The 16,511-nt window shown below is 40.5% G+C and overlaps 1 protein-coding gene and 1 long non-coding RNA gene across 10 annotated transcripts in view; both read left to right on the top strand.

Annotated features, from left to right (window-relative positions):
* Positions 1–277: 277 nt before the first annotated feature.
* On the top strand, positions 278–1,710 carry LOC140846253 (uncharacterized). The gene is made up of 2 exons (XR_012125269.1): positions 278–371; positions 1,408–1,710. It is a non-coding gene; the product is annotated as an uncharacterized lncRNA (long non-coding RNA).
* A 4,282-nt stretch (positions 1,711–5,992) lies between these two features.
* Positions 5,993–16,511, top strand: part of LOC118972007 (uncharacterized) — an 86,845-nt gene continuing 76,326 nt past the window's right edge. For 8 of the 9 annotated variants that reach the window (XR_012125268.1, XR_012125263.1, XR_012125262.1 and 5 more), the window contains exon 1: positions 5,993–15,173. Coding sequence is in view for 1 of the 9 variants with exons in the window: in XM_073222004.1 (XP_073078105.1) it covers positions 14,888–15,173 (286 nt within the window). In the remaining 8 variants the exon portion in view is untranslated. The remainder of the gene's footprint in view (positions 15,174–16,511) is intronic. The other variant, XM_073222004.1, reaches the window with a different exon arrangement.

Here is a 16,511-nt window from a genome sequence, read left to right as displayed (position 1 = left end):
TGCAGTCTGACTTTTTGCTGTTAAAAAGACCCCAGATATTGTTTGGGCCACTTGAGAAAAAATACATGGCACCATTCTGGTCTTTCTTGAGGCGGGCTCCAACACTTCCACCCCACCCCACCAGACAGTCACATCTCTTTTCAGAAAGACACGCCTGTAATAAATTTCCCTGATGGGTGCTGTGCCCACATGTTGTGGGGACAGAGAGGACCCACCCTGCTGACTCACAGGGACTGGAGAGGAGGAGGAGGAGGAAGCTTCCCGTTCCTCCCAGACCTGGGGCGGAGTCATCTCAAGGGCCCCAACATGAGGAACATCTTCAGGTAACTGGGTGATTCCTGGGAAAAGAAGTTTCAAACAAGAAAACTAGAGTAAGTGTGTGAAGTGTGTAGGAGTTGTGATGGTCTTGAGAATATTCTATGTGGGCACATGGCCCCCCAGGTACATATGTATGTGAAGTCAATGAATGCCATGTGTGGTATATTTTATCTGAGGTATGTGTGTGGTATGATTCTGTGGGAATGAGGGTGTGGAGGTCTATGCATGTTCTGGGACATACCTGGTGAGTATTTCTCACATAGGTAAGGGGGTGGTGAATGACTGTGTACATGTGTGTGTGGTGAGACAATACACGTGAACAGGGATGGTACATGTACTTATTGTGAAACAGTTAAGACGGAGTGTGTTGGAGGAAGTGTGCCGGGGTTCCCCAGAAGCGCAGCTCTCTGAAGGGCTGAAGGCTTTGGGCTGAAGGTTTTATGGGTGAGGTAGTAGGTGGAAAAGAAAGACTGCACATGAAAGTGCATTCCCATCAAGGCATTAGGAGTTTTTGAGCGCATACACTGGCTCTGAGGGAACTAAAACAAGCTACGTGTGTGAAAGGGTGTACATTATTTATGGGTTAGTCTGTAGACAGCAGAGTCTGAGAATGATTGCATGAGGAGGGAAGGCGCAAGTGTGTATCTGTGTAACACTTGTAGAGAATGGGAAAGACGCATCTGGAATGAAGGCTTGTGCACATGAGAGAAAGTGAAAAGGAATAATGCAGCTGTACCTGGTATGGAGGAATATAGGGTGTGTGTGTGTGTGTGTGTGTGTGCGTGTGCTGGCATGCGTGCATGTGTGTGTGAGTTTGTGCTGACCTGAGGGAAGAGGTGGTAACTGAATTCCCACACTGTTACCAGCACAGCCCACTATCTCACAGCTGTCCCAGTGTTCACATGGGGAACTGTCCTATCCTTGAAAGCACACCCCAAATTTGTCCCTCCACAGAGGCTTCAGTCTTAGTTCCTCTGCCCTGAAGCCCTTTCCTATTTTAGAAGGGAAAGTGAGATAAGCAGGGATTGGGCTGAGCCACCCCAGCTACTCATCCTGCCCAACCTTTGTGATCTTCCTTAATGTCCTCAGCAGCAGCACGAAGCTGTCCTGGAGATGACACGCAGGAGAAATACTCAGAGGCCGAGGACTGTTCTGGTGTGTGACTGCAGTCTCCGACCACCACGTGTGCCTCCGGCTCAGGAGAATCCCCTTGAGTCTTCTCGAATTCTGAGGAAGGAATATAAAAAAACAGATGAAGCACTTTCTGTGACCTGTATCCATTCCAAAAGATATGTTGACTGAACAATCATGTTGGGCATTGAAACCCCCCATGAAATTAAGCATTTGAAACCTCACTTGCTCCCAAATACAAGGAAACAACAATTACGAAAATTGTGTGTAGTAGATGTCAGTGTTTTGGGAATCTTGTGTGTGATATTTCTAAAGATGTATATAGAATATCAAAAACTAGTGACTAAAATTGGCTATTAGCTCCTTTGTCCTCATGGGAAATTATATAATTAGAGAGCATGGGTGTACAAGTTTTAAAAGAATTCTGCATGTCTGTCTATCTATCTAGATTCGTATCTATATTGTATGGAAAGATAGGGATGTCAATATAAATATAGAGAGGGGTAGAGATACAGCATTTTTGCAGGGAATTCCTGGGCAGCAGCCATGGTGCTGGAGATGCTCTAATGAAGATTTTACACACTTGCTCCGGACTTCTCTTGTGGGAATGTATTTCTGTATTTCTCCAAGACTCTTAGCCTCCCTATTCAGATCTTTTAAAAATTCTTTCAAAGGAGGCAGACACACCCACATGATACTTTTCTGCCCCTGGATTGGAAGCGAACACCCTGGGCAGTTCTTGGACAAGGAGTCATTTATGGCCCTGCTGAGGGAAGGGACTCAGTTCTGAGCCTGGGCCATCGCATTGCCCTGTCTCCCCGCCTGGCTCCTCCTCAGCCCCTTCTCGCTCTCAGCCCACACCATGGTGAGTAAGACCATCTACAGAACAGGTGGGGCAGCGGAGTGTGTGCCAGGCTGGGAAGCATGAACTGCCAGTGACTACAAAGAAGAAAAGCCTTCTCCCAACCTGCCCTCTTCCTGGACTTGTCTTGGTTTCACCGGTTTCAGAGGGGGCCGAGGCCCTGGGCCTGGAATGCCCTTCCTCCGGAGCTACGGTAGTCCTGACCATGTGACTAAGTTTTCTGCAGTGGGAAATGAGTGGCCAGGACACGTGCCCCAACCAGGCATAGGCATGAAGTCCTCCTCTGTGCCCTGCCATGTTCTTCCCTTTTCCATCTAACTGGCATGTTGATAACCTGGGGTCTATTTGAAAGCTAACTGTTAATGATAAAACGTTTTTATCAGCAGGGAGGCTTGCCCTGTTCCTTCACATACACTAATTGTTACATAAGAAGTAGATACATTCCTTTGTGTATTATTTACTAAGGCCTAAAGGACTCCAACTAATGAATCTACTAAGTTAGTGATATAATGAGTTTTGAGAAGCAAATAATTGGACCTGGTACATATTAAGAAAGCCATTACGTTAGAAATTACTGTCTTCCCCTTTGGTTATTTATGCTACATGTGTGTTATGTGCAAATTGGTGTGAATGCGCCTTACATGTTTCATAGTTTACACAAAAAATATCTCTGAACACGCGCTATTTGTATTGAAGCTGAATTGAAGACAGACTCACTTCCCAAGCCTCCCTCCAAGGCCCCACTGGGGTATGCTGAAATCCAAATGTCATGCTCCCTTCATAAGCCACCACTGGGACCCTCAGTTCTGGTCCTGATCTGTCCCCTCCCACTGCTGAGCACTGGCTCTTCCTCAAAGGACTTGTTTACTTTTTAAACCTCACAGTCACCACAACTATTTCAGTTTCCCACTTTTTCTAGAAAGAACCGAACCTTCTCAATTCAACCATTGTGGTTAAATGGTATTGTATGTACATATGTGTGCAAGTGCATGTGTGTGTGCCCTGCTGGTTTTTTATGTACATTTCATAAAGGAGCCTCACATTTATATCTCTATGCTCTGAGACAATGAAAGAAAGGTCTTCATGTTGGAGACAATCTAAGAAATCGAGTCATTTTCTATCTGACTTCACACTCTCATCCCTGCACCTCCAATTTTAGGTTCCCAAACTTTTTTCCTAAATATTTACTTACCTCTATGAGCTACACATTCTTCATAAACTGGAACAAGTATTATTGGAAAACGTATAACAATATCCACTTACTTAACAAATGCCTTCAGTTTTGTAAAAAAACAAATAAAGGGAAATACATTATATAAGAAAAGACATACTAATCGAGCACTACATCTGTGATACAGGAACCCAGAGCGGCACGATGTAGGGAACACAGGTCCTATGCCACAGAGACAAGGACCTAGTCACAGGAACCTGCTCTTGACCCTCAGATGATAGGATCCCTTAGAAAGACCGGTGCACTCACACTTCTCCTCCCTCCCGCCTTCCTGCCCTTTCTCTCCCATAAGTAGGAATCCTTGCTCTTTTTCTTTAGAAAACAATTTTTAGATCCCCAATGCTCAGAGAATATCACTGACACACCTCCTGACATCCTGGCAGCTTTGGGGGAACGTGTGGTTTCAAGATGTTTCCTTTTCCTTTTGTGCTTCATGGTTGAACACTTCAGAGAAGTGAGCCTTCCTCCCCGGAGCTCTGCTGCCAGAGGTTCGAGTGATGGCAGTGAAGAGTGAAGTCAGTATATCCACCAACAAGCAACTGGAAAGGCTCTCCACACTCACTATCCAAGAACAACAAGCAACTAGAGAGGCTCTCTCCGCACTCAGTCACTCACTGGCCTGGCCGGTGCTTAAGTACACCAGGAGGGCCATTATGATGTGACACAGGGTTCCGGAGCATTCTGACACGTGCATCAGAGCAGACCACTGATGGGGGGTGGGGGGGCTTTTACCCAACACAAACTCTTATCAACTTGAGTTTTTATCTTGCACTTCATATCAAAATTTGGGAACCAATGATGTAGATTAAAGGAAAGATAATTACTTTATGTACCTAGTGTAACCACATTACTAAATCTCCCCAAGGGTGAGAATAAGGCATTACCTGAATCAGGCTTAGAACCTTCCTGCCCCATACAACATGGTAACTGCCATATCTTAGCAGTACCATATAACATGTACATATAACTGATATGTGAGGTGTATGTGTATAGTGGGTTTGTAAACACCTTGTGATTCCACACAGCTCCAGCATTTATTGAATTTTCCCCACTATAGGAAACAGGCTCATGTATTTCAACAACCCACTGTCTCTTTTGAAACTCTCTTCCCCATCACTTCCCCAGAGCCTTCAGGGAAAGAGGAAGCCCCTGGCTTTACATCCCATGGCCCTCATCATGAATCCTGAGCTCGTCAAGCATGAAGGCTTCATTCCCTGCCTTCTGTTCTAGGCCCCGGTCTCCTGGAAACCAATGGGCTCTGCACAGGGTTTGAACTCTAGTTAGCTCCATTCTACTTCCACCTTCCCACTGACTGTCTGCTCCCTGAGGGGCAATATGTATTTCCTTCAAACTGAGCAGTTGCTCTACAGCCAGGCCATGATCCAGCCAGCTTCAGCCTTCTTTACCTCAAGTAGGTCCTGCCTCACTCTGTTCCATGCACATGGGCTCGGACTCTTGCAGCCACTAAACAGTAGGCACATTTCCCAAGATAGTCTCAGCCTTGTCAGCTATTGGAAAAACCCAAACCAAAAATTAGATATTATTTTACACATACCAAATTGGTAAAAATTAGATCATCCTATATAAATAATTGTAAGGATATGGATTAAAAAAGGAACCTTCATGATATAAAATGAAGTATCGACCTATGTAGCTGTGTTGGAGAATAATTAGCCAACATTAAATTAAATTAAATATACATATAACCTATGAACCTATTATCTCATTCTAAAACGTGATCTTTACAAGGGTGATATTCATAGCATTATTTATAATGGAAGGGAAGTGGCATTTTAGTTTTTAACTCAAAAAGAATGAATAAGCAACATATGGTTGATAAATATAACAGAATACATTTCCAAGAATAAAAGCCAAGCCCATTATACTATATGCCTATAGGGCAGGGCATCAAGAAGGAATTGGAGATCAGGAACAAAAAGAAAATATAAATCAATGAAATAACCATAAGCTAGTGACTAAGGAGAATTCTTAAATTAGTAGTCAATAATTAACTAAAGTTATTTCTCAAAATAAAATGGTTCAGATTAGGTCTAGAACTAAGAGAAAGGATTATTATAAAGATACCCTATGAGCTTCCTATTGCTGTTACAGCAGATTACCACTGTGTAAGTGGCTTTAAATACAGATTTCTTATTTTGCAGTTCTGGAGATCATAACTCCATTATGGGTCTTACTGCCTAAAATCAAGATGTTAGCAGAACTGCTCCCACCTGGAGGCTGTAGGGGTGAATCTGTTCCCTTTTCCAGGTTCTAGAGGCTACCTACATTGCTGGCACACCTTCATTTCCTTCATCTTTAGCATACATCACTACAACATCCACTTCCACTGTCACATGGCCTCTCTCTCTCTCTCTCTCTCTCTCTCTCTCTCTCTCTCTCTCTCTCCCCCCACTACCTCCTCCCATAAGGACTCTTGTGATTACATCATTCCCACACAGGCAATCCAGGATAATCTGCCCTTTTCAAAACCTTGAAATAAATCCCACCCAAAAAGGCTCTTTTGACACTTGCAGTAACATATTCACAGGTTCCAGGGATGAGGAGGTTGACTTCTTTTCCAAGGGGGTGAGTGGAAAGAGATTTTTTTCTCAGCTCCCACACCAAGACAAGCACAGAGAGTGTCAAAGTAAATTCACCAGCAGTAAAATACAGTAGGCTGAGTGAGAATGGAAATCCCTAATTAAACAAGAGCAATAGGAAAAAAAGAGAGCATAGCAACTAGGTAAACATGCTGAGGAAAACAAAGTTGAATGAAATAAAGAAAAAAAAAACCCTGTTTGAAAAATGTAACCCAAGGAATAGACAAAGAAGTACATTAGAATTCTTCATGCCATAGAACTGGCAACTGGCTTTCGTACAACAAGGGCGTCAAGACAAGATGACAAGCCAAAGCAAAGAAATAAAAATGGAAAGCAGAGGGGAAATAAAAATGTAAACAAGGTCAAAACAGGATAAATAAACAACTTAAGACCAGAAAGAAACAGAATAACAGAATAAATCTTCCAACTGAAAAACTGACATATCCACTTGAGAACAGTTATAAAGGGAAGGACAAATACACAATGAGAAGACAGATAAAAAAAGAAAGGTGAAATGATGTAACGTAACAATAAAAAGGTTAGCCAATAAACCAGACAAGTATGCAAGGTATGCCACAGTAAAACACCCCTTACAATGAAGACCTGTAACCATAAATTCCTAAATTGCAGTTACTTTTTTTTCCTAAAAGGATAAAACAAACAAAATTATTCAGGTATCCTAAGAGGAAAAGCAATTCATGGCAAGTGCTAAACATCAAGCTGGCTTTACTCTTCCATAAAGCAACATATATTGCTTGAAAATAGTAGAGTATCTGCAGATGCTGAGAAAAAGAAGGTGTAATACTGCAGTATGATCTGCAGACAACTTGTTTTCAAGTGTAAAAGCAACTGGCAGAAATTGTCAAATGTGCATAAAAAAAAATTGTTACAAGAGTCATTCCTGAAAAAGTCACTTAACTCTGCTGCCATAGAGCCAACTCAAAACATGAATGGAAAAGAAACAGAAACAAAGCACAAATGCAATGCTTCCTGCCAAAATACAGTACAATATTGACAATAAGTACCTGAGGGTGGAGATGGAATTGACTCAACTGCTTTGCACTAATTCCTATGAAGACAGTTTGGATCTCGGGACCTCAAGGGCCAATCTAGGTCCCCTGCTCTAGACTTTGTCATCCTTTTCTGTCTTTCCCTGTGCACAACACTATCTAAAATATAAAGTTCCCTGTGCACCACGTTTGTCATCTCTGTACTTTTGCTCACTCAGTGTTCCTGCCTCAAACACACAACAATGGGGGCTTAATTGTTATTGTATTCAGTACAGTGTATGGTTTATCAGTCAGCTTTAAAGTTCTCCAAGTCAGGAATTTCAATGTATACATCTCTGTATCCCGAGTCACGCATGGTAGTGGGTCCTCAGAAGTTAAATAAAAGCCAAGCATGAGTAACCATAAAGTTTTAAGAGCAACAGAATTCTCAGCCTTATAGCATCCAGAATGAGCCTTACTTGAAAATGCCTCCAAAAAACTTGACAATGAAATCCAGGCAATCAAGAGGTGATTTTTAAAAATCCGTCCTATACTGTGAATATGGTAAAATGACCAGAGGAGCACTGAAGAGATTTCAATACCAAAATAAAACCCAAGTACAGAGATAATGATCACAGAGGAGAGTACAGATTTTAGACATTTTTACAAAGTAGAAACAGCTGCACAAAGTAGGAGCCAGGGAGAAAGGAGGTAGAGAAAAATGTGCTTGCTTCATCCATAATGGCAGGATTGCATTGACACCACATAAAAATGAAACTTAAAATTATACCCATCTGTTTTCTGTTACTCTTAATCATAAGGGGTATTTTAAGTATTAATAAACTTCTATGAAATATTTAAAGTTCAACACTCTTAGCTTCATTCCTATTTTTTTCAGATAAATTCAAGTATAATTAAGCTTAGTATTTTAATTAAATAACTGCAGTATGATTCAGTTTCTGAAAAATAACTTTTTGTTCCTCTTTCTATACTCCATTCCTTTTTTACACCCAACTATTAATTTTTCCTTCTCTTTGTATTTAGGCACAGCTATGGGTGTTCAACTAGGAAGACATCCAACCAAATGTCAAAAATGGTTATATTTGAGTAATTTGGAGTAATTTTGAAATATAACTCTTAAGAACTTTTGGGTTCCATTTTAATATGTATTACTTATATAAAAACACTAAATTCATACTAAAGTTCAATAATGTAATCTGAGGAAAATAGCTTGAAAACTTTGGATAATCAGTTTAGCATTCCTTGAGTACCCCCTCCTTTAGAAGTATTTTTCTTAGTATTGTCATCACATCTTTGAAAGTTTCTGATTTTTAAAGGAATCTACTAGTCTTGATTAGTACTTTTGATTGTCCTCTTATAAGTACAAGGTGGAATTTATGTGATAGCTGATTATATTTATGTAAAATAACTTCAAAAATGACCTATGAAAGCACAGAAACACATTCAGTAACATTACTGACTCAGTGTGGTACCCCATCCAATGAGAGTAAAATACATATAATTATTTAACTATGACTGCCCAATGAGATTCCTTTCCATGAAGACATTCTCACAGGGTCAAGATTTTTTTCTGACCTCGGCCCTTTAACATTTAGTAGTCACTTAGGCCATGACATGAGTTCTAAATGGACAATTACAAGTATATACAAAGTTGGGCTGAGTCAATGATAAATTGCTTACTACTAAAATTTTAATGGAAAAAAAGTCCCCAGGAAACAAGACGTCCACCAATATGTAAACCCTCTAAAGGCTGGCTCCATGACCTACCTTGTGCATTGGTATATCTCTACCATTAGCAACAGTAGTAGACACCTGAAATTTAAGTAGACACCTGGAATAAAGGTGAATGAATTCAGATAATCACAAGTATGTTGAGCTCTTCTCTGGCTTTAATTGGTTAATTTACATTAGCTAAAGAAACAATGAATCTCATAATAGAACATGTATGTACTCTAACAAAATATTTTAGCTTTAAAACTTAAAATTCAAAAAACTGGATATTTCATATTTTATATAGAAGAAAGGTTGAGAAAGTTTCAGACTGTTAAGCAATCCTCTTGACCATATGACTAGTGAATGTGGAGTCTTGCTACTAAACTAAGACAAAATGAAATGAAAATGGTCTTTCCTGGACCTAGAGAAACTGTGTTCTGTTGTGAATGCTGCTCTTAATTATACAGTGTATAATCTTACTAAACTCATTTCTTATCAGGTTTCTATGTCAGTGGAAATCCTGATGTCATAAACCAGGCATGGAATTTTTAATAATGCTTCACTTTTAAACATTCCCAAACAGCACACTGTGTAAAGGTCAAAACACTGACCAAAATAATGTCTGCTCGATGCTGGCTCTCATGAGGTAAGCTTAGATAACAGACTTCACAACCTACTGTTAACATCCAATTTCTACCAAGTCTCTCTATTAAAGTAAAGCTGTCCAAAGAAAAGTGTGAGGCTGAGTACAAGGAAGAAAAACAGGACATGAAAAGTCGGCTGTGAGTTACCTTCTTGTTTTTTGGCCACTTAGCCTCTGTATCTGACAACTGGTAGAAGGTAGAATAGTAGGTCAGATAAGCAAAGAAAACACGAGGGGGCTGATATCCCAAACCCTTCCTTTGATCTTCTTTTGAACTCCATCATAACTCCATATTGAATGTGTAGCTTGAAAGGAAAGAGACAAGTGAGATTAATCCTATGATAACCTGGCTTGAGTCAGATTTATAAATGTAACTCAGAGTAGTTTAAGAGCACGGACTTGGGAGAAAGCTCTCAGCGTGAATCCCAAATGTGTCACTTAGTACCTATTGGATATTAGGCAAGCAAGTTGAACTTTCTTTGTCCCAACCTGCATATTAAAGTGATGGCTGGCAATCCTACAGAGTTGAAGATTAAGGGATAAAAGTCTGAATACCCTTCATGGGTGGTTAGTAACTCTCATCCATGTATCTATAAAGAGGATACACATATATCAAGAGTTTATTGCATACTGAGTATTTTCACGTAAGATGGATATAAGAAATGACAAATCTAAGTCAAATGCAAATTTAAGAGTTTAGCAAAGCAAATTTGGTAAAACTAATGTAAAGATATTTGAAATAGCTAATGTACCTTCAGTACTTATTCTGTTAAAATATTTTCACATCCTACTTAATCTTAATGTGAGTCATTTTGGTCAATTTCCTTTCCTTGTTCTCGGTTATTAGGCCAAGATGGCAATTCTTACTTGCTTTTGACAATCTTATGAAATAATTTCTTTCTAAAATTCTCCTGAAAATTGGCATTGTGCTGCTTTGATGAATATGTCACTGTTTTCTTCATTTAAATTTACTTTAAATTTGCACTTTAAATTGTGTGTGCTGACCAATTAGGTGCAAAAAGTGATGTTTTCTGGGAATGGCTGTCTTTTACTAACTGTGGTGATAAAAACATCTCTTCCCATGGTGATAAAAGGATATTTACCATTTCATTTTGTCAAATTACCTGTAGTTAAGTTTCTTTATGGGAGTCTGCATAATAAGAAAAAGTAATGTTCCACAAGTTTTTAATAAACTAACTCAGTCACCACAAGAGGAAGCAGTTACTCACCAACAGATGATATGCAAACATACATCTTTTAGCAGAGGCATAAGTGCTAGATGTCTAGTGCCACTATTTGAGATTTCTTGAGGTTCTATTTTACTTCATTTTGTCTTACTTTTTAAAGTATAATAAATTAATTTTTATTTGTATAATCCATTATCTGCATACCCATAATAAGTTTCTATCCTAGTTAACAAGAATAACCTTTAACAAAGATGATCTCTTTTAAATAGCTACAATTGCCTCATAATTTTCTATTATTAAATGTATCTCAACATTTAATTTCAAGGCAAAAAAGCAGAGCTGAAGCAGTGAACTACACTTCATGATTAGCACAAATGAGAAATATGAGGCAAGTATAGTCCCCAAATTATTTCATAGAGAAAACATTCTGGAGCATATTATTGAAAATCAGTTTGCATATATACTTGACTTGTAAAAGGTTTAGGTAAACATAACTTGAACAAACATATAAAAGGAAAGAAACAAAAACACCTTATTTCTTATAACACCTCCACAGAGATTTACTCAAATGCATGTTTAAATAATAGGCTAGTTTAGAAACAAAACAAAAAGACAAGGGATGTTTAAGATGGAAATGTTCACAAAAAGAACTTACTAATCCATCACTGATGCAAATTTCTCCCCTGAAGCAATAATTGTAGATTGCTTATGTTTTCACCTCTTGTTTCCCTTGAAGGATGCCAGGCAGCTTCAATTGCTGTGTTTTAGTTTTAAAGAAACTGATTTCTTGATTCATAGTGCTGAAAACATGGAGTTTCAGAGTCTGCTCTCTGTAATTGCTTCTAGAGTTTTCTATATTCAAATAAAGAACGGAAGAACACTGATTCCTTCCTGGCTTCTGTTGTTGTTTTTGTCATTTCTTACATTGGCATAGAGTTCACGTACATCTTTTTCAGATAACCCTTTGTGGGTTTATTTTTTTTGTTCCTTAACTGAAGAATGGCAACCACTTTCCTGAGTTCATAATGAAGAAGTCGTCACCACTATCACTTCCTCAGAGGAAAGACTGTGAACCTTTCTTCGTGTAATTCTTCTCCATCATTCTTACTGCCAAGAAGGTCTTACTGCCTGTGACTCCTGAGTCGTTCTGGGTAAGGAGGGTCGTGGCTAGATACCCTTTCAGTGTAGAGCAATCCCCCTGCTGGTATGATTTGTTCAAATATTTCCTTTCTCTTGTCTTTACCATGTTCTTCCATTTCTTTAAGTTAAGCTACAATGTCTAAGTGAAGTTTTCCCTGATGACGTCAACACTTAGTCTTTTCTGAATTTTTTCCCTATTGAGCCTGCAATTTAGAAGTATATATTGAGCCCTACTTTCTTCTATTAGTAAGTTACTCATTTTATAAGTTAGAATTCCTATAAAATGCACACAGGTGGTTTAATATATGCATTAAATCAACTGGAACTTCGCCTGAACTGATGGGCAGCATCATTGGACAAACCCCGTAATGCCATTTTTATCTTAGTACTGCTGAAATGCAATGCTGTGAACATACGTCCCCAAATTCAGTGAAACTGGGTGCTGCTGGATATATTGAAAGGCAGAAGTAATTTGCCAATTTTGAATGAAGTATTATTTTAGTAAACATAATCCTGGTAAACTTGGAAAATCTTGGCGGAGCTTTTTTTTCTTTTACCAGATTTGTAGGTTTAACTATGCAAAAAGGGTGAAAAGTACAAGCAAAGAAGGAAACAAATGCAGAAAAGCACGACACTGAGCAAAATGCAATGAGCAAAATGCAAACATCTCCTTTAGATTCTGTACCAAGAATGGGCAGTCTAAACCTCACAGGCTATTACCTTAAGGGGATTGACGCATGTTTTAAGTGTCTATCCAACACACAGTCCCAAAGAAATTTGCATACAAACAGAATTTCCTTATAAAAAGAAGGCAGATTCTGAGGTGAGAACTTAATATGAACCAACAAACTATATAATAAAAATACCTTTATCAAACGCCACAAACACACTCTGTGGTAAATTTATTCCCAGGATAGAAATCAAACCAGGACATAATCTAATTATGTTCCTAATTTTAGCACAAAAACAAAGTTAGTGGCCAAAGATCTAATTCTTAAAGGAGAAAACATACCAACTTGGGACAAAGAAACTATGAGCATTTTCTAGGGGTTTTTTTCCTACTATAATTTGTGTGTATTTTTTAATCAATTCTACCTTTTCCATTGATTTAAATATAACATGAATATCCTCAGTTAATTTTTCATACGTTTGTAAAATTATGCTAGCTATAACGCTTTTCCTTAATTTATTCTGAGGTTTTGAATGTTATCTTGAGATCATATTACAATTATCACCAGAAACAAGCATACATTAAGTATTATTTTGCCAGTGAAACATACCTGATAGAAGGTAGTTAAAAACCTTCCACAATCTGTCTTCCTCTGTCAGTATAGACACCCACCTGCATTACCCTCAGGAAAAAGGTGCCTTCCCTGGCAAAAATAGTTGATATACAAAGGGAAAAGTTCCCTGTTAACTCAGAACAATCCTTCTGTATTTTGGAAAAGAGAGATTTAAGAAACCCTAAAAACTGGAGAAAGAAAAGCTACTGAACAGTATGTGAAATTACACTGAGCATGGATAAGTTGTAGCAGCTATGAAGTCTTTCTTCTGCTTCCCTTGACCCTTTTAATCTAAGATTTCTGTTAGGCCATTTGATAAGATGCGTAATGTTAGTGAAAAGTCACTTCTTTTTAAGAGTGGAGAGAAAGTTTGCTGCTTCACAACAGTGAAGGCTAAGACAAAAAAAAGGAACTGTTAACAAAACTGAAAGTAGCTAAACTATAAAAACGAAGGTGAATACAAATGAAACAGACAGGACTTACTCAAATCATATCCCTTGAAACACATCACAGAAGCAAAGACTCAAAGAGTGTCCTATAGCTTTGGTGTCAATATTAAGCTTGTGAGTCCTGTAATCTACTGGGATTGACCTAAAATTCCAAAATGCAAAATTATTTTATAATTACTCAGCTTTTTTGTGTGCATTTTAGTGAAGTTTCATGTATGATTTGGGTTATTTAGATGACCACTTAGCCTGCAAACCTTTAAATGAAAGTAGGATTGCTAGGATCTCCATTTTCATCTCTAGTGTTCAATGTGAGGTATTACCCCCCCCTTTTTTTTGCCATTTATATAAGGACATTTATTGTAGCATTGTTTGCAAGAACAAAAAACTGTTAACAACCTAGAAGTTCATAATTATCGAGTTAACTCAAATATAGCACACCTATGTTATGAAGCATTTATTATGTGGCTGTTAAAAAGACCAAGGAGGATTTATAATGTAGATACAAAAAGATCTCTAAGATGTACTGTTAAATAAAAAAGCAGTATAACATCCCACAGCTTGTGTAAACCAAGTGGAGAGTATATACATATGTGCTTGCACACGCACAGCCGGTAACCGGGAGGATATATATGAGCCTGGACTCTTGGTTGTGTCTGTGAAGGGGAAGCCGGTACTCAGGGAGGATGACACGTCCCCTTCTGCAATGCTGGAGTTTTTAACTTACAAGTATGCAATTACTAGATTTACCATATCAGAATTTTAAAAAGTAGGGCTTGAAAGAACTGTGCCGATAGAGCCCATACATACGGTCTATACAGGATAGGCTTTGAAAGGTGAACGGTCACTGCTGTCCCCAGCACTGGGGCGCCAGCACTCAAAAGACGAAAGAAAGGGGACTACGCGGGTGGAAGGCAGTGAGGATGCTACGGGCCAGAAGGCGGCGCTACAGAGAACAGGCCGGGCTCTGCCTGTGGGGAGCACCCAGTTCTCAGAAAGTGACGCTGATGGTTTCCGTAAACACCCAAGAGCTGCCGCATTTGATTGCTGTACCCTTCAGAGCGGTCGGGTGACAATCGGGATAATTTGGGGAACCCTTGAGCTCAGGTTCAGGGCTTAAAAAATGTGTCAGGACCTCCTGTGGGACCCTCAGAGTGGAGCGCGTTACTCACTGGCGGCAAACACTTGCCTACAGAGAAAGGACCCAAGTTTTTCAGTCAGATTTGTCATCTGGCCACAACTTTGGGTAGAGAAGCGAGAGATTAAGTAAGCCACTCTTTTGGTAAAAAACCAAAGCGTACAAGCACAGCGGATGCTGCCCTGATGCTTCTTAAAAATGGGCTGACAGCGGAGCACAGCAAGGGCGCCACAGAGGCTGCGCGCCTGGGTAGCACGGCTGGACCGCTGACGGGCCGCGGCGACGCCGGGAGGGAGCCAGCGCTCCCCGGGGGGCGGGGTCTGTTTGTCGGCGGGGGCGCGCCAGGCCCGCCGGAGCGAGTGCGGCGGCCGGGCGGCTTGGCTCTTCCCGCGCGGCCGCTGCCCCGCATGCGGCCTGGGGCCGGACTCCCCGACGCTGGGCCAGAGGCGGCTGTCACTGGGGGTCCGGCCGGTAAGGCGGCGTGGGTCGCGGGGCGGGCTCGGGGCCGGCGGGCGGTGCCGCGGACGCTCGCGCTCCTCGTCCCGGAGCCCGGCCGCGGCCGGCGCGCTGTCGGATCCCGGAGGTCGCGCTCGGGCTCCGCCAGCGACAGCCGGGTGGCCCGTCGACCTGTCCTCCTCGGCCTCCGGGCCCCTGGGTGCCGTCCCCCGCTCCGCCTGTCTGGACCTCGCGGCCCTCAGCCTGGGAGGCCGCGCGGCGGGGCGGCCAGGGTCCTCGCACCGCACCTACCGCCGGGACGGCCCCTGCACGGCGGCGGCGGCGCCCCCGGGCCGGGCTGCTCCGGGGGCGAGGGGCGGAGCGCGCGGTCTCAACGCCCCTGCCCACGGGGGGGCGGTCCTGGCAGGCAGAGAAATTCCCTTGCCCCCAATGGGGCCAGGCGGGGGAGCCTTTTTCCCCCCCCAACTTTGAAGAGCAGAATACATCAACAGAACTGTTCCTGTGGCCAAAAATAAAAGTTTATATTTAGGAATTTAAGAATTTTGATGTAAATGCTTTCTAAATGTGTAGACTTCTTAACCAACATTCAGAATCTAATTAGGTACCTCAGATATTTAATGGAATTAAGTAAATTTACTGGTGCATATTAATTCCTAATCTAACATTTTTAGTGCCATTCCTGATGGTATTCACAAATTGCTTAAAAACATGCAAGAAAGAAATCTCCCAGATGAGCATTACTATCTACAGAGAAGAGCTACACTCTGGTAAATTACATCACAAATTTAATTTTAAATAAAACTGAATACCTCCCTCCCCACCCCTAACCACTATAGTTGTTATCATATGATTGAAAATACTGACTCCTGAAGAAGATACCTTTTGTTCTTAATAAAACAAGGTCTTAAAGTAAAGACATCATTTTACACTACATCAAATTGGCAATTAATAAAGTTTGGAGAATAAAAATGCTAAAATGTTATTTCTTTATTGCAGTTCTAATTGAACTAATTGGATAAATCTAAAGGGGACAGGTTTAATGTTTCAACAAGAATTCTCATTTCTTCAGCTGTCATCTGAAATTTCTGATGATGACATTTTGTCATTTTTGATAGCTCCCTTTTACTACATTTTGGGAGTAAAATAACAGATGCTCAGGACTAACATACTGAATTAGAACTCAATAATGGAAAAACAAAGTGTTTACAAGAATTAATAAGCTATGAGGCTACTTTGCCAATTTAAAAGGTGGACATCAGTGACACCTATTTAAACACTGTGTGCAATGAAATGGAACAAAAACATAATATGACAAAGTGACTACAACAGTGACAGAATCCTGATCGGGTCATG

Source organism: Manis javanica, chromosome 14 (genome assembly GCF_040802235.1).
Source record: "Manis javanica isolate MJ-LG chromosome 14, MJ_LKY, whole genome shotgun sequence".
Lineage (NCBI taxonomy): Eukaryota > Metazoa > Chordata > Mammalia > Pholidota > Manidae > Manis > Manis javanica.
The sequence above is the reverse complement of the archived record's forward strand: the minus strand, read 5'-3'. Positions and strand labels throughout refer to the sequence as shown.